The sequence below is a fragment of the Dasypus novemcinctus genome, chromosome 31 (assembly GCF_030445035.2).
Source record: "Dasypus novemcinctus isolate mDasNov1 chromosome 31, mDasNov1.1.hap2, whole genome shotgun sequence".
Taxonomy (NCBI): Eukaryota; Metazoa; Chordata; class Mammalia; order Cingulata; family Dasypodidae; genus Dasypus; species Dasypus novemcinctus.
In genome coordinates, this window is record NC_080703.1 from 23,809,258 (window position 1) to 23,832,037 (window position 22,780).

A 22,780-nucleotide genomic window follows, 5' to 3' on the forward strand; every position below is an offset into this window, starting at 1 on the left:
ATCTGTGAGGGTTCAGGCTTCCTGGGTTCCTCTGGACTCAACTCCTCTGGTTCCTCCACAAGGTCAGCTGTAGACTATGAGGCTCTCTAGGCTTTGCCTCTCTCCACAAGGCCAGCTGTAGACTGTCAGGCAAACAGCTCTGTCTGTTTCCCCAGGGCTCCAGCTTAAGGCTTCAGCATCAGACTGCAACATCAAAACTCCAATATCAGAAACCCCCAACTCTGTCCTTTGCCATGCCTTTTATCTGTGAGTCCCTACCCACCAAAGGGTGGGGATTCAATGCCCTAATCATAACTCAGTCATGCCCAGGTACAGATCAGATTACAAGCATAATCCAATTTCTTTTTTTGGAATTCATAACCATATCAAACTGCTAGAATCTGTGTGTGTGTATACATGCACAAATATATATACAAACATATTAAAAATTGAAATAAGCACCACATTTGTATAAAATAAGCATACCACCTTGAAAAGTTGAGAAAAGTGGAATATGTGTGTGGTAGTTTAAGAGCATATGTTTTAGAGTTAGATGGCCTGGGTTCATAACCCCAGTTCTGTAACCTTTCTATGCCTGAGTTTCCTCATGTTGAAAATGAGGATAATAACAGCACCTACTTTTTAGAGTTGTTTTGAAGACTCTATACATGAGAAAATATATGGAAAATCCCTCAGGGCTCTACCTGGCACACAGTGGCGCTCAGTTATCATAGTTGTAGTCATCACTGCTCCCACCACTGCTGCTGTTCCACCTCCTCCTGAAGCTTTAATAGCTTCAACCTGGAAGCAGTTTCATTAGATATTAGTGACAAGCATCTCAGAATTTTTAAATGTTTTATCACCTACATTTATACAATGCTAATACTTACAGAATTACTGAAAAGAGTGAAGAGAGCAAGAAGAAACCAAAATGTGGTTTTCTATCTTTTAAACCTTATAAATCAGAGATGAGAGAAAATGTATGGAAACAACTAATTACTTAAAAAGCAAACATTGTGAATATGACTATTTCTTAAGAGATATTAGTTATTTTCTAGATTTATCTCAATTTTAATTTGACAATTTTAATTGCTTAAGTTTTATTTCTAAAGGAAGGAACTTTCTTGATTCTAAGGTAACTTCTTATTTGTGCCAAAGATGATTAATTCTTTAATGACATTGTTTTAGAAGAATTAATGTTTATAGCTCTTTTATTTACATGTGGATGCTGTGTTTCTTAGGTAAGACTAGTATTCCCTGAGATTAAATTGTCCTCACCACTCCCATTTTCTGTTATATTTGCCTACATTCTGCTGCCCTTCCTTTATTTATATATTTGTTGGATTTGCTTTTTTGACTATAACTTGAATGTTGCTTTTCAGGAGATGAATCCCATATCTTGTCAGCCATTCAGTCAGTAATAATTATTGGCACATTATCAGGGTGAAGGCCCCAAAGTATCAGAAATAAATCAAAGCTGAACCAAAATGAACTTCTGTAGAACAAAAATGAACTTCTCTAGAATTTGCATCCTTCATTTCCATTTACTGCTAGAACTAGGTTAAAAAATGTCTTACTTTATTATAAACACAAGTGGTGCCTTTTTTTAATCTTAATTATTGAGTCCATAAAGGTTTTCATCCACTATGTGTTTCCATATTTGTTCAATTCTTGTCAACATTTTCAAAATTACTTCTGCTAGGTAAAATTAAAACATCTATGTATTAATATGCTATACTAAAGACACCAGTCACTTTTCAGGGGCAAAGGAAAGAGTGAATCATATAGTAAAAAGGATTTAACCACTTTAATTAAAATATCTGAGGAAGGATAACTTTTTAAAAAACTAATGTATTTCATTTAAGATTAAAACATTTTTCCTTGCTTATTTGTTTCTGTTTACTAGAGAAGGATTGACTTTATGTTATAAAAAAATCAGGATTTTAAGATCTAAAATGCAAAATATGCTAAACTTATACTCTAGAGCAAATATATAGGGAGAGACGTCACGAATTTCTTCTTTTTTTGGTTAAGGTATTAATATTCTTTTTGATATTCAAATGTACTTTGATATTTAAATAATCTTCCAGAGAATGCAGAATTTATGTTTTATGAGTCATAATGGAAAATGGTAACATAAATGAAGTATGTTGCCCTTTGAATAATGTGAAGGTAGTACATGTACTGTTTAAGAACAAAGGACTTGGAAGACTACAGGTACTGAAGACCTTCATTTGCTACTAGTGTGGCTTTGATTCAGACTAATTAACCTCTCTGTGCCTTAGTTTCTCCATCTGTAAAATGGAATAGTATTAACTACTTCTCTGGGTGTCATGGTTAAAGGAGATCAGATTATTAGTTACTAGTTACCATGGTGGTTTTTTTTTTTTAACTACAGTGTTTATTTGTTTCATACTTGTACTTTTAAATTTCCTTCCATTTGATTACTTGATTTTTTGTCTCTTGTAGGCCTGTCTGTCCATTTAGGTATAAGATGTGTTTGTGTCAAGGATGATATTATAAAGCTAATGTTCAGTAGCCCTATTCGGCAATATTCTGATCCTTAACTGTTAACGGTGTTACCAGTGTTACCCACCTCCATTGCCCGACTGTAGAGCTGCCACTGTTCATTGTTTCTGTGGTAAAAGATGAGGTTTATATGGTCCTGTTATTCCAGCCTCCAGACACCATTCCAGATCCACTGGTGCCCTCTACGCCCCTGATGCATATGGGGCCTCAGGTGAAGGATGAGTACATTTTCACTGTCATCTGGGTAGTCATCTCAGATTTTTGTCCTTTTTTGTTCCATCAAATAATATTAATGTTTTAAAATAGATTTGTTTTTATTTTAGTTTAATTTGTTGGAGAATAAGTCATTTATGATTTTTTTTTTCTTTTCCCCCAAGTAACTTTTTCCTATTCAACAACTTTATTTGAACATTTTTATCACCAGAAAATGGATGTTTTTCTTTTGTGTAATCTAAGTTATACCATTTTTTAATTATAGAATTGTTTTATGTTCTCAGATATGTACTTCATCTTTGTATGTATGTTTAAAAAAAAAAAACCAAAATGGTGGATGAAGTATTTTAATTGTAAACGATGGTATAGAAAACAGTAAAGGGGAAGGATTCATCTATGATTTGTCTTTCTGTACCTCAGAATGCTAGGCACAAATGATAGGCCTCAGTTATAGAATTAAATCAACCTATCTTGAAGGAGAGAATATAATAATGAGAACCTTTTTTCTCTTTTATTTCCTAGTATGGCTTCATTAAGCTCCCTAATCATTATTGGTTTGAGAATTAATCTTTGTTCTGGATGGTTCCATGGTTCACCCATGGAAATGATAGTTGCCTGACTGATAACAGCTGGATTAATTACAGGGCTATAGATGAGCAATTCCTTAGTATGCCAGCAGCGTTTTCTGAATGAATTGTAGCTACTATTCTTTAAATTTATTTTCCACTTCAATAATTTAAATTGTCTTTACCCTATTATTTTATCAAAAACTAAATGTGCCCAGAAAATACAATATTGCTTTTAAAATGCTTTGCCCCATTGGTTTTTTTTCCCCCTCATAAAGGTTTTAAAGTGTCCCAACCTGATACGTTTTGACTCTCACAATTGTCTTCCTTCTTTTGCTGAAATAGGTCCGGGGTATGGGATCAGCCAATCAAGCCGACTGTCCTCCTCTGTCAGTGCCATGCGAGTCCTGAACACAGGCTCCGACGTGGAGGAAGCAGTAGCAGATGCCCTGGTACTTTCTCCATTTCCTTATCGTTCTAAATTAATTATTAAACCTTCTTAATTGTTCAGAATTTTAAGGCAGGGTCAATAGTAATTGATAGGATATCAGGAATATAAATGTTGATGTAGTATTTATGGTGACAGTATTTTATGTACTGTAGTGTACACTTAAAAGCATATAATTTCAAGGCTAGCTTAACCTTGAATATTTAGGGATTGCTTTTGTTTGTGGTAAGATTTTACTTAGTCTTTGATTTATTTGCATTTTTGAAGTGAGAGAAGATAGAGCATTGAGACAAATTATAATGAAGATGTCTTCTGGCTCTTTATGCCAAACTTATTAAACAATAATGCTTAAAAATATACAGATTCATGTTATTTTGTTGAAAAGAGTGCTGTACATATATCATTGCTGTTTTCTCTCACTTATAATTATGCAGAAAGTGTCATTTGAAACAATGCATTTAATTGGCTTTTGCCATTTCCCAAGTCAATTTTGTATAACACTTTCTCTTTTGAATTAATGTTATTAATCCTATGTTTGAGAAACATTTACTCACTTTCTTAACTAGAATTTATAAATGGCCTTTTCTTTGTCTTGAAGTAAAAAATATACTATGCCTTTTAAAATGTAGATCATATCTTAAAAGGTGTTGACATAATTCAGTTTTCTCCACATAAATTTGAAAAACAAGTTTTTGAAAAATTCATGGTTTTACCTGTAATTTATTAAATTTAATCACATATGTCATAGTTCTGCTCTAAAATCCTCTCCCTGCTAAAATTTCCCCTCTACGTCAGCCATCTGATTCTTAAAAAATAAATTAATATAACTAAGTAGGGACTTCGTTCTCTTGGGCATGGACTGTATTGATCACATCTTATTCTAATATTATTAAAACTGTCAGATATATTAAATTTATTATTCTTCATCAGGATATTTCTAATGTTTTTCTTAATTGATTTACCAGTTAAAATTTGCTTGCATATAATTTTATGACTTTTATGGTTTGTACTTGAACTATTACTTATTATATACTAAGATGTTGTATTTGAATATCTGAGATGTAGTGAACCACCAAGGCTAAAATCTGAATCCCAGTAATGTGATTCTGTCTCCTTCCTTTATTTGCATAGCATGGATACTCCAGTTACAGCTACCAATATTTAGGATAAGATTTTTCATCTTTTGAGCCTAATTTGGATTTGAGGAATATCATAGAGATAAAATTAAACTTTGGAAATGGCAAAAGGAGCCAAATAGGAAGAACACTTGGCGTTTCTTTGGGAAAACTGGTTGTGGGAATATTTTTGTCTCGTAGATATTTCTCTTTGAACCAAAGTATATTAGCAAGATGAAAGGTATAGCTTACTAATAAGCAGTTCTCTTGTATCCATATGTTAAAAACCTAATGTTTCTGATCATGGGCATTGTTAATAATGCCTACTTCACTGTGCTTTTTAGCAAAATGTTCTTCATTATTTTCAATTTTTCTCTTTAAAAATTTACTGCTCTCAGCTCTTAGGAGACATACGGACTAAGGTATAAACATTGCTATTTTTTGACATTATATGATACTATAATTTTTTTTCTTTTTACTTCATCAATTTAGTAAATTATAATCTTCTATAAAAAGTTGAATTGGAACTAATAATCCTTAGACATATATCTGTTTTTCTAAACATGATTACTGATAAGGAGATACTACTTAAGTAGTGTTTCCTATGCGGATACAGTCCTTTAAGCCTGACTACTTCTTTCATAGGGAGGTGAGATTACTTACACTGAATTCTGTGACAAAACTGCTCCTGAAGCCAACATAGGATACATCACAACATTACCATTCAAGCCAGAGAAAGCTAAGTTCATGTCTCTGAATCAATATGAGACATTTAGTGATGGAAACATTACTTTAGAACTATTATATTAGGGTCAAATCACATTTCTTTCAGGTCTTATTCTTTGGACATTAGATAGCCACCTGGAATTATTTTAAATCATTGTGCTTGACATAGTTCACAGGAATATCTTCACCATTTACCAAGCTAAATTCAAATATCAGGTAATATAAAGATTTGTTTCCAACTCTCGCCAGGGAAATTTTAAATAAATTATTTATTTTCTTTCATTTTACTTTTAAGATGCAGGGTAAGGTTGGCACTTATATATGTTAAACAATGAGCTTTAGATAAGAAACCAAAGGACTCTGAATATGTTTTCTCATGTTCATTGAAATAGAAAGTCTAAATACATTGAAAAAAAGCATGGAGAGCCCTCAAGGAGCTTGCATCCTAAAAATTATGATAGTAAGCAAAACAGGTTCTCATTTTATTCTTTGTATTTTACTTCTCTAGGAGATATGAGGGTTAGGTGCATGGGAAGAAAGAGTGGCAAGAGAAGTGATAGAGGAGGTAAAAGGAGAGAATAGAGGAAAGAGAAGGTAGAGAGACAGGAAAGATAGAAACTCACATAGGGGAAAACTTGCATTTTTTTGATTCATTGGATTCATCCAATAAAAAGGTAATACCATTTTCTTCCTACCCACTAAAATACCTAGTACAGTTTCTTTTCATTTTTATTCTAATCGTTTTTCTTGTTTCTTGTTCTGAAAGAGGAGAAAGAAAAGGAAAAGACCCACAGTTTTAGCACTTCCCATCCATATTTCCAAACATTCATATCATCTTGTTTCCTTGTGCTTTTAAAGAATTTCATCTTCTGCTAACTTCTAAAGCATATTTTCTGAAGAAAAACTAAATTTTACAATGATTAGTAGTATTCGTTGTACTGATTTTAAAACAAAAATCAATTATTTTGTGGTCAGTAAGAATTGCTAAATACCAAAATATTCTTTTAGCTACTACTAATGTGGTTCTTTATGTATAACAGAAAAAACCTGCTCGAAGAAGATATGAATCATATGGAATGCATTCAGATGATGATGCCAACAGTGATGCATCCAGTGCTTGTTCAGAACGCTCCTATAGTTCTAGAAATGGTAGTATTCCTACATATATGAGGCAAACAGAAGATGTAGCAGAAGTCCTCAATCGGTGTGCTAGTTCCAACTGGTCAGAAAGGAAAGAAGGCCTCCTGGGTCTGCAGAACTTACTGAAAAATCAGAGAACACTAAGGTGAGATATGAATTGTCCTGTCAGATGTTCACTTTTTGACTTGACTGTGTTTCCATAGTGCATTAGAGATACTGGTATGGAAACAGGCTTGTTTTGAATTCAGAAGGCATCAAAGTGTTCTCCCCAACCCTCAGTCCTTTAAAGTTGTCTACACTATAGTTTACTAATTTTTTTAGATTTATTTGTTCTACTTAAATCAACATTTTTAAAGGAGGCTTTTTATTATATAAGGAATGCAAAGTTATTGGTTTTTAAATTAAAATGCACATAATAAAACATTTGTATATTAAAATATTTTGTTATTGTTTCATTTCCTAATGCCTTGTGCTTACTTTTATCCCCCTACACTCTTCATTCTTCTTATCTATACAATGTTTTAAACTTCTGTAGTTCACCAGTTACATAACAGAGTTCCAGGTAATCATAGGTTTGACTGTGTTAGACTGTAAAGGGCTGCTTTCTGACTATAGAGCTATGAAATCAGTGTTTGATATACTAGCTATATAGCTATAGATTTATTTCAGGACTTGTTAAAACTATATAATTTAAAATAAATGTTTATGTACTACCTAATATATTTTCACATGTTCATATCATACTTCTGAATCACTGGAAGAAATCATATTTTCCCCAAACCCCTCTAGATTAAGTTAACATTAGGTTCAGTATATATCATTTTAAATAGCAAGGAAGTAGATAGACTATTTTAGAAAGATTTTAGCCCCTAAGAGGCAAAATTTAAGAAAACATCTTGATACTTGTAACATTTCCCATCATATGTTAATGAAATATGATTGTACTTTTTTCATATAACTTTCAAATTTTAAAACATGTTTAACAACAGAATTCTGTTGCATTTAATAACTTTGTATTTAGCCATGATTCACCCTGACCAATGCTATATATATTTATCAATTTTGAGGGCTGAATTTGTAACTTTTTTTTAAAAAAAAGAAACCTAATTATATGTAAGATTACTTTTAAATGACTTCTTCCTACAGTAAGATGTTAACTAACTACATTATTATTTTGGCAGTCGAGTTGAACTGAAGAGGTTATGTGAAATTTTCACAAGAATGTTTGCTGATCCTCATGGCAAGGTATGTTTTGGCATCGAATTTATCATTATTTATCTCAAAGGTGTTATTGTATATAGTCGAAAAAAGAGGTAAAATAAAAACCATTTTTGTTATATTATGCCCCAAAATGGTAGTAATATTTTCAAACATAATTGAAATTAAATGTTCTCTATCATACATAATTTAGAAAATACCTCTCTGATAATCATTCAAGCGTCTCTGTAGATAGACTGTACAATGCTGAAATGTGAATTCATGAAATTATCTGCATTTTAACTCATGGTATAATTAGTCAGTGTGGGTATATTTTGTATTATTTATTACATTGTTAGTGTAAATATATTCTTACCTTGAAAAAGCAATGAAATAGCAATTAATTAGCAAAAAAGCACAAAATACAGCTCTAGTCATAATTTGGTAGAGCATTTCATATATTAACACTATCCCATGAAGATTTTCAGAACTTTAATTTTTAATGTTGATTATTATATTTGATTAGTATTTATGCATAATATGCATGCATACTCAGAAATTTTGATTTATCTTGATGGATCGTACTGTTATAAAAATTGTATTCATTTATTCTATTCCAGCAATGTATTTGACAATGTTGAAACTTTTATTTGTATCAAGCTTTGGGCGCCAAATATGTACAGGAGAATTTCTAACCTGAATGAGAGGAAGATGGGGAACAGAAATTATGAGAAAAACATTCATGAATTTCGTGTTACTATTTTTTAATTGTTCCCTCTTTAGTGTTCAACACATCATTTCCTCATTTTTTTCTATTTTTAATATTTTCACTATAATGCTATTTAAAAATATTAAACCCACTTTAAATCCAGCAAAAAACTTTTAAATCCAGTGGGAGGCATGCTTAATTTTTTAAATAGTAGCTTTAAAACAATAATTTTCAAAGATTGTTCTTAATCGAAAAGTATATTTATATATCTGAGAATGAAAGTTCCCATCAAAAGTCAAAGATTAAAATACACTCAGTAACCAGTTTGTTTACTATTATTTTTTTATTTGTAGCTTTCTAACTAAACATGTAGATAGCTGCATCATTTTATGTTATATTACTACCACCAATTACAGCTGTAGGTCTCACTTTAGTGCAAAAATTTCCACAAATTCTGGGAAGATTAATTTTTGATATTTTTAAGTGTCAGTATAAGCCAAAGGAGGAAATATTATGACCTGGGTGAACCTTATTAGATAATGTTTTAATTAATAGCGCATACAACTTTGAAAATTTTATTTTTAATACATCTTCAATAAGTGGGATACCTCTGTCCTACTAAAAGGTATAAGGCTGAGGCTGGATTTATTTCTTAAAATCATAGGTTTGATTTTTTGTTAGGGCAATAATGCAAATTAGGTGGATGCCCAAGGTCTAAACAGTAATAAAGAGAAATATTTTTGAAAAGAGTCTCTTGGGAAATCAAGTAAGAAAGCTGAATTTAATGTTAGTGAAGAAACTGAACTTAGCACAAATGTTTGGCCTCCCTTAATAAATTTAGACAGCCAGTTGCAGTTCTCTCTAGAATTGAATCAGAAAGGTAACTTTTTTATTTCTCCCTATAGGATTTTATAACAATCTGGTTTTGTTTGCTTTGGTTTTTGTTGTTGTTTTTTGTAGTTAGTTCAATGAAGAAATATAATGGGAATATATTTTTCTTGTTAAAGTAATTTTTATTCAAACACCGTACAATATGGGAAGATTTTTTTTGGCTTTTGTTTGGTGATTGTCGGTCAGACACTATATCAGTAATATAATTTATTAGGTATGAAATTGGAGATTTCCAGAAAGATGACATCGGAATAGGCAGGCAAGGCCCAATACTCTTACAAAAACAATGGAGAAAGGGCAAAAAGCTGTCCAAAGGACCTGCTCTAGGGGTCAGCAGACCAAGACAGCGCTGCGCAACCCACAGGAGAGTAAGGGACAGAGAGATGAAGAACCCAAAATGACAGCCGTGAATTACTAACCACCCCCCACCCCCACCCCGCTGCAGCCAGGATCGGCGCCCATCCCCCACCCTCAAAAAACCCTTGGATAAAACCCATGGCTCACTGCAGCTGACTGAGAGGGGAACAGACATCTTCCTCCCTGTGAAGAGGAGTGTGGTTTCACCTCAATGAATTTGGTCACCAGAGCCTGCTTTGAACCTCAGCTCTGGCCAAAGACAGAATTACAGGCAAGCAGAGGTTGAGACACCTCCGTGGAAAGATGTGCCAATGAGCGTCATCTGCTGGCCAGCCTTGAAAGAACAAGGAGAAAACCCACTTTTAGCTCTTTTTTGTCCCAAGCCCATGGGAAACCATCTGCGTCCCATTATTGAGTCCCTGGCCCAATTTTAATTCAGCTGGGCAATTGTAAAGACACAGAATAAGTTGAACCAAAAGTCAAAGAAGGGCCATGAAACAAAACCACTAGGCAAGAGAGAGAGATTGACCTTCACATGCCTAGACATCAGGAAAAAATTAGAAACAGGCAGAGATGACCCAGCCAAAAGAACAAACCAAATATCCTGATGAGATACAGGATTTAAGACAACAAATGAATGAAAATCACACAAATCTTCTAAATCATTTCAAGGAGTTGAAGGAAATTATGACTGAAGAGATCAGAGATACTAAGAAGACGCTGGGTGAGCCTGCAAAGAAAAGTAACAGAGTTTATGGGAATGAAAGACACAATCAATGAGATTGAACTTGCATTAAGGGGAAAAGGTAAATTAAAAATTACTAGCAGATTTGAACTGCTCAAAGACAGAATAGTGATTTCGAGGACAAAACATCTGAACTAGAAAAGACAGAACAGAAAGGGAAAAAAATGAAACAGGGTTTTAAGGAATTAAATGACAACATGAAATGCAGAAACATACTCATTATCCATGTCCCAGAAGGAGACGTAGCCAAAACTGTACATACAAATAGTAGCCAAAAAAGATATGTTCTAGCAATACTAATATCAGACAAAATAAGTTTTAAATACAAAACTTAATAAGAGATGAAGCGGTTCATTATATATTAGTCTAAAAGGGGCAATTAACCATAAAGAAATAAATATAATATTTATGCACCTACCCTAGGTGCCCCAAGATACATGAGGCACACATTGGCAAAACTGAAGGAAGAAAAAGATATCTCTACAATAATAGCTGCAGACTTCAATACACCACTCTCAGCATTGGATGGAACATCTGGACAGAGGATAAAAAGGAAACAGAGCTTGAATAATATGATAAATATACTGGACATAACAGGCACTTATCACTATATACCCCCAAACAGCAGGATATACATTTTTTTCAAGCACTCATGAATTCCTTCTCCAGGATAGACCATATGTTGGGTCACCAAACAGGGCTCAATAAACTTAAAAAGATTGAAATTTTACAAAACACTTTGTCTGATCATAATGAAATGAAGCTAGAAATCAATAACTGACAGAAAAAGAAAATTCACAAATATATGGAGATTAAACAGCACACTCTTAAATCGGGATCAAAGAAGAAATTGCAAGAAAATTCACTAAATTGTGACGAATGAAAATGAGAACACAACATTTCAAAATCTATGGAACACAGCAAACGCAGTGCTGAGAGTAAAATTTGTAGTCCTCAGTGCTTACATTAAAAAAGAAGAGCTAAAATTGAAGACCTAACTGCACACGTAGAGGAACTAGAAAAAGAATAAAACTGGGCATGTCAATATAATATGCTGAGTTTAAGTTTACATTTTTGCATTATATCCTGATATTGAAAAAACAAACATGCACACCGTTAGCACCCTTTTTTTCTGCTTTTATTTTTATTTTCTCACACAAAAATCAGTGAAAATAGGGGTAGGGTGGTGTATTAGTCAGAGTTCTCTAGGGAAACAGAATCAACAAGAGATACCTGTCAACAGTATGTGATTCTATAAGAATCTGTCACGCAGCTGTCAGGATGCACAAGTCCAGTTTCCGCAGACAGGCTGCAACCAGGGGCTGTAGTGAAAGTCCAGTGAAGGTTCTTGATGAGTTCTGGGAGATGTTGGCTGTCCAAAGATGAGCTGGGAAATTCTCTCCCAATGCCAGAATCACTTCCCCTTTTAAGCCATTCAACGGATTGGGTATCTCTTGCTGGGTGAAATCACAGCTCTGCGGATTCCTGCCTTTTATTATTTCTGATCTATGGTTTTGGCTGCGTCCTCAGTGTGCTGTCTGGTAGTCCTTCCCTCTTAGCTGTCTTTCCTGCTCTCTCTGGCAGCTATATCAAAAATTCTCTCACTTCAAAATTCCAGCCCATTTCTTCTCCCAAGCATATGTCCCTGCCTCTTACCACACCAAGCAGAAAGTACGCTTCCACCTCCAAACGGACAAGCTCAACTGCATGTGAACCCGTTCTTTTCTACCTTCCTTCCTAGTGAAAGGGAAGGAGGTCTCAACTCAAAGCTATGTTGTTAGGTATTTAAAATATATATCCTCTTTGTTGTTAATATGGTCTGATCTGCTTGTTCTTCCAGAAAATTCTCATACATTCCAATTTGCTGATTGACATCTTTTTTTGTTTTCAACTTCATTGTTTATCATTATTATTTATCATTCAGTGTCTTTTCTATCATATTATGGAATGTATTGTGGGAGTGGAGGATGAGGTATATTTTCTTGTCTGTCATACCTGATCCATTCTCACTACTAATTCAGGGCACAATTTTCTTTTGCCTGTTGTACCCCTCCCCACCACTCACCTCTAAATTCTCCATCTACATCCCCGTAATCTTTAAAAAAGGTAAATCATCTCTACTTGCTTAAAATCTTTTAACAGCTATCCATTGCCTTCAGGAAAATTCCAAACGAAGCCTATCATTTTTGCACATCATTTCCTCCTCACTCTCAACCCAGCCTGTATTATATTCATTTCCCCAAATAAGCCACGTCTTTTCCTTATAACCTTTAGTTATGCTGTGAGGGACACTTCTCTTTCTTCCCCAACCTAGCATCTTTGGGGCCCCTGCTTAGATAGCACCTCTTCCTCAAACCTGGGTAGATCACCAGTCAGAATTGAAATTGCTTATCTGTTAACTTCAACGAATCTGAAAGCTTAAAAGTATTATATATATCTGAATCCTTGCCCCTAGAATGGACCTAAGTGGTTTGGGAGATACCTCATACCATGAACATTATTGGTTTAGTGGATTTCCCTTTGTCCTTTAATGTTGAGGTCATAATTTCCGTCTCTATATTAAAAGCTTCTGAATAGTAATTGACTTCCATTATAAATGAAAGTTTTCACTTCTCCCCAACATGGTTGAGACTGACCACCTTCTGTCCCTAACAGAACCAGGACACTTTGAGAACCAGATTGTGACAGCAACCCCATCTCCTTTCAGCTAGGATTCGTTATTCCAGTCCCCAGAAAGTTCTCCTCATATGTTCTTTTAGCATAAGGGTCTGGGTGCAACTGAAACCAATATCAAACAAGCTCCAGAATATGGTGTAGACATCCCAGAAAGGAAGAACTGTGAAAGAACTCTCTGAGTACAGCAGAAGTAGATGCTGGATTTTTCCTGGGATGGGTAGTGAGATTGGTAATATAGGTTTTGTAAGCTAAATTTATTTGATGTCTATAATTTAATAAATGAACCTTTTTCCTTCGTATACTAGTATGGAAATAATTGATCTAATCTTGATATGTATGTATGACAATAATTTACAACAGAAAAATGCAGAAAATGTAGGAGAAGCAATACAACACAGTAATCACAAGTGTGGATAGTCCACTGGATTGCTTGGGTTCAAATTTCAACTCCAGTACTTTTTAGCAGTCTGTTCCCTGGTTTCCTAATCTGTCAAGTAGAGTTAAAGAAACCCCATCCTCATTCTGATGAGGACTGGATGAATTACTATGTGTAAAGCCCTCAGAACTAACAAGCACTATATAAGATTTAAAAATTTATTATTAAAATAAGTTTAAGTCAGATATTTATGTTGCCTGCTCTGATGTTTTAGTCATGAACTGTTTTAGTTTCCTAGGTTGCTCAAAGCAAATACCATGAAATGGGTCAGGGTAAACAATGGGAATTTATTCACTCATGGTTTTGAGGCTTGGAAAAGGTCCAAATCAAGGCATCATAAAGGCCATGCTTTCTTCCTGAAGATTAGCTGCCAGCAATCCTTGTCTCCACTGTCACACGTCAAGACACATGGCAGCATCTGCTAGTCTCTCCCTTCTGGCTTTCATTGATTTCAGTTTCTTACTTCCATGGCTTTCTCTCTCTCTGTGTCTGAATTTCATTCTCCTATAATGGACTCCAGTAATAGGATTAAGACCTGTCCCGATTGAAGTGATTCATACCTTAACTGAAATAGCCTCCTCAAAAGGTCCTTCTTACAGTGGTTTTATACCCACAGGAATGGATTACCTTTAAAAACATGTTTTTCCAGGGTATGTACAGCTGCAAACCACCACATGGACCCATTTTTTCCCCTCAATTGGTAAGGTGTGTCAGATGCCAAAAGGTGTCCCATGTGGTTCTGGCACCTGACTCCAAAGGAACTATTTGAAAAGGTTAATCATACAGAGCCATCCTCACTGAGGTACATTCTTTGAATTGGAGTTTTATCATCTTTGTAGGCTACCTCTCATGCTCTTAAGCCTTGGGCAGCTAGGGTAGAAATTCAATCACTGACTACTAAAATGGAGCACAGCTGAGTGCCCTGCTTAGAAGATAACACTTGGTCTCCTGGTGAGCTCCAGGCAGCTCTGCTGCCCCCATGCCTTGAATTGGAACACTAACACACATCTTTCCTGAAGAAAATAAAAGTTGTGGTATAAACAGTTAAAATTTTTATCTTCAGGTAATAGTAATTGTTCCATGCCTTCATAGAAATAATTTAACTTGTAAAATTATTGCTGCTGAGAAAGAAGAGAAGAGAAAAGAAAAGAAAAGAATTCCAGATGCTGTGTTTTGGAATTAAATGTCAGCATTGTTCAGAATGGGGATGGATGCCTATTAATCTTGAATTCTTTCCAGAAATTGAGCATCAAGGATAGTAGTGACTGGAAAAATTGTTTGTTTGTTTGTTTGTTTTGTTTTGTTTTCTAATTTCCTTGCCAAGGAAGTGAGAGAGAAACACAGGAAAATCACATATTCTTCTCTCATACTATTCATTTAACTCTTGTCTGTAAAACATTTTGAGTTTATCATAAAACTTTGAAAAACATTTGTCACTTTTATTTTCTAAGTGTTTTTCTCCCATACAGGAACCTTGCATTGATGGCGACTAATTTGTGTGTTTTTCTTTTTTTTCTTTTTTTCCTTTTGCATGCTGTCCCCTGTGTTGGAACTCTCAATAGAGAGTAAGTTGGTTCAATATTTGTTGGAAACCTAACTCTACTGCATGACTGTGAAATTAACCCTTTTTCTCTGTTTTCTCTCCGAAGAGTTCATGCAGTGTTGGACCCTTTGCAATCCACGAAACGCTATTTGCAGTTACGCAAACTGTCATTCTGTTTGGAGATGTGCTTTTTAATCTACTAATTAATCTAATTTGATTATGTTCTTCTGTTCTATATTTGATGACTGGCACACCTAAAAACGAGTTTTAAAAAAGGCTGCCTCAACTGTAATAGCTCAAAAATTTTAATTCTTTTCCACTGAAGTGTGGTTGTGAGATAGGTAGATTTATAAATTGGTTTCATTGGAGATTGCTTACTTAAAAAAATAATTCCTGTTTTACACAATTGTTTTTAAAAACTAATTAGCCCCAACCTCTCCATATGTTCTTTCTAATACTCCATTATTATCATTCCATAAAATCAAATTGCAGTTTACAGAGCAATGATTCTCTGTTTTCTCTTCTGAAATAAAATTTTTATCTCTAGTATTATATTAGCATATCCACTTTCCACTTCCTCCTTTAATCATAGTTAAAGATTTGGTAGGATATCAACATCTCACTATAAACTTTTTATGGTAAGTCAATCAAATAAGAAATTTCTTGTGAAATTTTCAATACGTATTTTGGAAGTGTGTGTGTGTGTGTGAGAGAGAGAGAGATCATTTAGTAAGTACCATTGACAGGGTCTAAATATTTTTGAAAAATGATAGCACATTCTATATGTAAAATACTGTGGAAGTAAGATGCCCACATTTTTATCCAGATATACTCACGTTATATATAACCAAACATAAGTTTTGGCTATGTCAGTGAGACAAGAAAGGGCTTCCCAGGAATGACCAGAGTAAGTTCAGAGAAGTGGGAGATGCCAGAAAGTTTATAACAAAGGGAAAGAAGTTAATCTTGGTTGCAATGAAGTACTTACACGTCTTCCCTAGCATTGAGGGAAAAGCTTTGTCCATCCGTTACCGGACAGATTTCCCTTATTTAAGAGATAATCTTACTCTTTAAAGTTTCCCTACTTATTCATTGAACAACTTTTTATTGGGCCCTTGGCTTCTAATAATTTTGAGTTCTAATTGGCGATACAAGAATATATAAAATATTGTTGTATTCTCAATTGGTATATGTTCTAGATGGGAAGATAATATAGATATAGACAAAGGGAAGATCAGTGGCTGTTGTCTGAAGGTGTCCAAGCAGGATTCTTGACTGGGATTTGAATGGTAAATTCTGTAGGGAGTCATGTACTTGGTCTAGATGGATGGAGTTGATGATGTGGGAGATATGTTCAGGAATACAGTTTATGATGCCAAAGTCCAAGATCAGTGTGGAGAATTAGAACCTTGAACTAAGGAGCTAAGCTATTATCCTATAGACAGTGAAGGGACATGAAAAGATTTTGTTTTTATCAGAGAGTAATATCATAATCTGAAGAGGTTGGTAAACTACAGCTTCCCTGCCAAATTGAGCCTGCTGCCTGTTTTTATAAAGTTATATTGGAACACAGCCATGCTTGTTTATTTACATGTTATTTCCTACTCTGCTACAGCAGGAGTGTTGAGAAGTTGTAACAGAGTTGTATGGCTTGCAAAGACTAAAATATTCTCTATCTGGCCCTTTACAGAAAGTTTGCTGACCCCTGGTATACAGAAATATAAAGACTAAAGTCAGGTTACCACAGAAATCCAGATGACATAAGGAAGGCCTGGGACCTACAATGATGGTATGGTCAACAGATTTTGAGAAAGTCAAAAAAGAGTGCCATTGCAGAGATTTTGAGGCTTAGTAGGATAAATCAGGAGGTAGCAATTGTGATGAAAAAATAATCAGGATGACTGACTCTTAGATTAGCCCACATTTAGGAAGCAAAAGGAAAGCACCTTGGCAACAAGAAAAAGGGAAAGAAGGAAAGTATTAAGAAGAAATCAGTGTCAGGCTGCAGAATGGTTAGGCATACTAAGCTTATGAAAAAGCTTTTAAATGAGTATTTGGAAGGTTATTGATGGGAGCAATAGGATGGAAGCTGAAGGAGAAATTCTTGAGATGGTATATTTTGCATTTATAAGCAGAGGACAAGAATTTAGATAGAGAATAAAAGAGTACTAAAGGATAGTACTTAAGAGAGTAAGCCTACAGAATAGAAGAATTATTCTTCAAAAAGAGTAAAGGTAGTTCTTCCTTGGAGATAGATTTACTGGAAGGATAGGTATAAAGGCAATCAAAGTGGGGAAAAGGCAATAGAGAATTTCATGTTGGGTGACAATAAAATAGATGAAGTATAGGTCATCCAGTAATTAAGAGTATGGAGCACAATGAAAGTCATTGATGTAGGTTTAAGTCCCAGTTCTGCCATTGATTAGCTCTGAACCCTTGGGCAAATCACTTAATTCTCTGGATCTCAGTTTCCTCAACCATAAAATGGGAGAATTGGCTTTAGGCATTCTAATGACTGTGATCCTCAGATTAGATTTTTTTTTTCCTTTTTTTTTTTTTTTTTTAATGTTACATTCAAACCTATGAGGTCCCCATATACCCCCCACCCCCCTCATCCCATTCCTCCCACCCCCCTCATCCCATTCCTCCCACATCACCACCTCTTTCATCATCGTGGCATATTCATTGCATTTGGTGAATACATTTTGGAGCACTGCTGCACCACATGGATAGTGGTTTACATTGTAGTTTACACTCTCCCCAGGCCACCCAGTGGGCCATGGCAGGACATACAATGTCCGGTAATTGTCCCTGCAGTACCACCCAGGAAAACTCCCAAGTCCTGAAAATGCCCCCACATCGTATCTCTTCTTCCCTCTCTCTATCCTTAGCAACTACCATAGCCACTTTCTCTACAGCAATGCTACATTTTTTTCCACTGCTAATCACAATAGTTCCATAGTAGAATATCAGTAAGTCCACTTTAATCCATACTCTATTCCTCCAGCCTGTGGACCCTGGGATGATTGTGTCCACTCCCTCTCTATATCAAGAAGGGGTTTAGATTCCACATGGATGATGGATGCAATTCTCCTGCTTGTAGTTGTAGGCACTCTTGGCTCCCTGGTGTGGTGGTGGTTGACCTTCTTCACCTTCCTGTTAGCTGGCCAGGGTAAGTCCAATAAACCAGAGGGTAGGAGTTGCAAGTCTGCTGAGGCTCAGGGCATCGCTGTCACACGGACAGTCCAGAAATTCAGGTCTCCTGAGTATACACCAACCCCAGCGCCAACCACAGGTCCGGTAAAAGTAACAGAAGAGGCATGTGTAGAAAGGTCATATCAGATTAGATTTTGATAGAACAAAATCTGAAACTTGTAATATTCAAGAGAACAGGTAGGAGTTAAAACAACAGACGTGACAGTGAACCAAAGAATTACAGAGTGGTGTGCTGATATACCAGGTTTAGGAGAGGGATAGGAAGCCCTGATTGATGACATTTACCAGGTCTGTGCTAACTACTCCTACCATGGCCAATTTGAAACTACCAACCAACTCAGAATTCTTGAATATTTAACAATTGGTCACAGTAGATACAAGTCACCTCTAGCAAACTATTGGGCAGATTTGCCAGGCGGTAGTCAAAGTGAGTACTAGATACATGTATTTGTCATAGACTAAGTATAGTGAAGGTCCCCTGCAATATTCTTGGCCCTAAGGACAGGGCCAGAGAAAATTTAAGTGAAGCAGTGGGCCAAGTTTGGAATTGAAGAAGAGCCAGGTTTTCCATGCGGCGAAATGGGATGGGAGTTAAGAGAATGGGCATTGTGAGTGAGAACAGTGTTGAAGCATATACTGCCTAGGGCCAGTAGAGTACTATAAAATTGAAAGTAGTCATGGTTTCTCCTTTTACAGATACAGAGCATCTCGGGCAAATAGCTGAAGTGTAATTTTTACTTTCTAACTCCAATTCAAAAGTTAGAGCTTATTTATAATTATGATAGAAAAAATCCTCTGTTTTTAACATAGAAAAAATTCATATTTAACTATATAAAGGAAATTCAAGAAATAAAGTACACATTGAGAACAGAACTCTTAATTCTCATACTTTTGAGATTATTAAAAACCAGTTTCTGTCATCTCATGATTATAATTTAATTCATAATACAGTATGGCTGTCATTGTTTGAAGAGGTTTTTCCTCTTTGCCTAGCAGTAAATGGCCTTAAATTTTTTGTAAAGAGATATAACCTTGTTTCCCTAAATTTCAGATAAAATGAAATTCATATTTAACCAGTTTATGGTATCATTGATAACCTTAGGTGTGCCAGCCATTATGGCCAAAGTTTCTTTACCAAGTGATGCTGCATGGAATAGCTAATTGTTGAACTTTTGCAGAAGTTGGTTAACAATTCAAATGTACTCTTATATCACAGAGTTCAATGAAAAGCAAGAGAGATTGTTTTTCCGCTTGGCTGCCAATCGCTGTGCCTCTGATTCCTGTATTCCTTTCTCTTTCCATTTTGAACTGAGCATAGACATCAATATTTCCTCCTTTCTCTCCCCCCACCCCCTCACCCTTCCCTCTCCCTTTATATCAACTGTAGGTGTTCAGCATGTTTTTGGAGACCCTGGTGGACTTCATACAAGTCCACAAAGACGATCTACAAGATTGGTTGTTTGTACTGCTGACACAACTCCTAAAAAAAATGGGTGCTGATTTGCTTGGGTCTGTTCAGGCAAAAGTTCAGAAAGCCCTTGATGTTACAAGGTAATATTTTCTTCGTATGTTTCAAGTTTACTTGATAGTAATCAGAAATATTTAATTCCTGTGTTAAAAATGAAGATTTCTGATTTCTTTAAAATAATTTAGACTGCAGAGGCTGGATTTGAAAATCCTTCGTGATGACCATTCACGTGGTACATTTCAAGTATTTCCTAATTTTAAAACAATGTTTTGTTATGAATTTAAATATTCAAAATCTTTTTTCAGAATAGTTCAAACCAGGGCTTTGGTTTACTTTGTTCTATAGGTTGTTGAAATGACTTATTTCAAATATCCATTTAGAAACTCAAAATACATCTAGAATTCAGAGTTTAGGTACAGGGAAACATTTCTGAAAATGTTGCACTTTTTATTGAATATATTTTTCTGATTAAGTTTATGGTTGAGATATGATAGACTAGTATTTTTTATAGTCTAGGTTTTTAATCCCATAAGTATAAATGCAAATGATCACATTTTTCTGGAGTCTTTATACTATAACACATAGACTGTACCACATACAGAAACTTTTTCATGTATACTTTTTGAATGATATTTTGTTTTCTTTTGTTTTGTTTCTTATTTTAGAGAATCTTTTCCAAATGATCTTCAGTTCAATATTCTAATGAGATTTACAGTTGATCAGACCCAAACGCCAAGCTTGAAGGTAAAAATTTGAAGTCTTTTGAAGAGTTTGTATTAATAAAATTATGTTGATATTTGTATTTCTGTCACGCGAGAAGCTGTTCAATCAGTGGAATTTGTTTTTATAAACTTTCAGACAGTCAAGCCAGCACTTCGGGACCAGCTTCACTCTTTTTGGAGTTCTAAGGTTTTTTTGTTTGTTTTAATCTGCATTATTTCTTTATACTCTCTTTTATAAACTCTGCAGTGTTTCAGATAATGTTTGTATGCTCTGTTTTCAACTACTAACCTTTGTAAAGCTTTTACGCATGCAGATACTTGATTTCAAATGTTATTCAAATGCCAGACTATCCTTTGGTGAGGCTTACTGGGGATACACAATTTAGAAGCATCACAAGTATGGCCATCTAACCCTAAGCTGGTAATGCAAACTTACTTTATAAAGTCTTGTCTAATTTTATGTTTGTGATTTCCCAATACTTTTTATTTAATTTTAGGGGTTTTAATAGCTATTTTGGACAAAATGTCAGCTTTGCCTATGTGTTCAATTTATTAAACAAAAAAAATTTAATTTCAGTGCTATTCTCCATTTCTCCTTAAATGAAATATTTATTTGCAATGGTATTTCTGATATATACATAAAATTTGAAATGAGGATTCGTTTTCTCAGTTGTTATTTGCAAACATTTTCCAATTAATTTATATGAAAACTAAGTGGATTCCAATTTGTGACTAAAAATATTTCAAAATTTAAGGTAAAAGAAGAGCCCCTGAAATCTTCACTGAAAATATTTTTTAGTGAGTTAATTTTAAATGAAATTAAAGTCAGGGAAATAACAAGCATATGTGCATATACAAGCCTTATTTTTTCTGCTCTATTCTGCACGAAATATATTGCACAAACGTTATTGCTCAGGATTGATTTTTCCATAAGTTTCTGGATGTGCCTCAGAAATCCAATTATATTTCTTACCATGGTTCATAACATAATGTTATTTTCTCAAAGCCGCTTTGTGAAAAGGGTTCCATCTGTTTGGATTTTGAAAGGTGACTTGCAGGATAATTTACTTGATATTATTGATTTATGTTCATTGAGTTCAAGACATTGTGCTAGATATTCCTGGGACTAGAATATATTTTGACTATAGCACACAGTAAACTAAACTAGAATTTGGGTTTTGATACTGGTCCTGGTGGTGGGTATTCAGGTGCTGTTGAAAATCTATGTAGAGATGTTGCCTGAAGCAATGGGAAGAGAAGTCTAAACCAGCGTAGGAAATAAGGGTGAGAGTTGAATTGAGGGAGAGAATGAAGTTGCCAAAGACCTGAAGAGAAAGACATTCAAAGGGAAAAATGAATGGGAAACAGACAAGTTAAAATTAGCTTTCCTGTTGGAAAACATAATACTGAAAACTGGAATCAAACTATTTCTCTAAAAGCCTAAATGTATATAAATATTTACATGTATAAAATCACTCTTCAAATGATGTTTTAGGATAACAAGGACAAGTTATCTTGGTGCTATACCCTAAGCATAAAAAAGGTTAGAGAAAAACACAAATAACCTGGGTATAAGATGCAGAAAAAGTCTTGATTGAAAAAAGGATGAATCTTTATAATAAAAGATTTTCTATAAAAGTTTAAATCTCTTATATCATATGATTGAATGTCAGAAAGAAAACAATAGAATAGAGGAGATGGCAGTACAAAATAATTTTATTTGAATCAGTAATCTTTTAAAAACAAACATAATTTTTGTTAACCTCTTTTCCTGGGTTTCCCAAAGATGTTGAAGAATTACACATACCTTAGCATCTAGATTTTTTCCTTCTCTGAAAAAGTTTCTATTATTATTGAAAATATAGACTATGTATAACCTTGTAAAATAATCCTGCTAAAATGTATGCTTTCAAATGATTTTGTGTGTATTGTGGTTATTTTGCCTATCACTTAATAAACACACCTATTCTTTGAAACTTTTTCAAAACTTTTTATGCCTATATAAATTGCTAAGACACTGTAGTAATTGAAAATCAGTGCAAATAAATAGATTTAATTGTGACAAATTAAAAACAAAACACATTGGTGTTCATTCTTGGCTTTA

At 34.5% G+C, this 22,780-nt stretch overlaps 1 protein-coding gene across 50 annotated transcripts in view; it reads left to right on the top strand.

The window, feature by feature from the left end:
* The window catches only part of CLASP2 (cytoplasmic linker associated protein 2), a 256,293-nt gene that overhangs the window by 175,360 nt on the left and 58,153 nt on the right, over positions 1-22,780 (top strand). For 8 of the 50 annotated variants that reach the window (XM_058290826.1, XM_071212842.1, XM_058290845.1 and 5 more), the window contains 7 exons: positions 2,657-2,719; positions 3,633-3,739; positions 5,249-5,272; positions 6,617-6,861; positions 7,898-7,961; positions 19,874-20,037; positions 20,620-20,698. In XM_058290826.1, the coding sequence (XP_058146809.1) occupies positions 2,657-2,719; positions 3,633-3,739; positions 5,249-5,272; positions 6,617-6,861; positions 7,898-7,961; positions 19,874-20,037; positions 20,620-20,698 (746 nt within the window). Of the gene's footprint in view, positions 1-2,656; positions 2,720-3,632; positions 3,740-5,248; positions 5,273-6,616; positions 6,862-7,897; positions 7,962-19,873; positions 20,038-20,619; positions 20,699-20,812; positions 20,864-22,780 lie in introns of all 50 variants that reach the window. The other 42 variants (XM_058290836.2, XM_071212840.1, XM_058290828.2 and 39 more) reach the window with 7 other exon arrangements.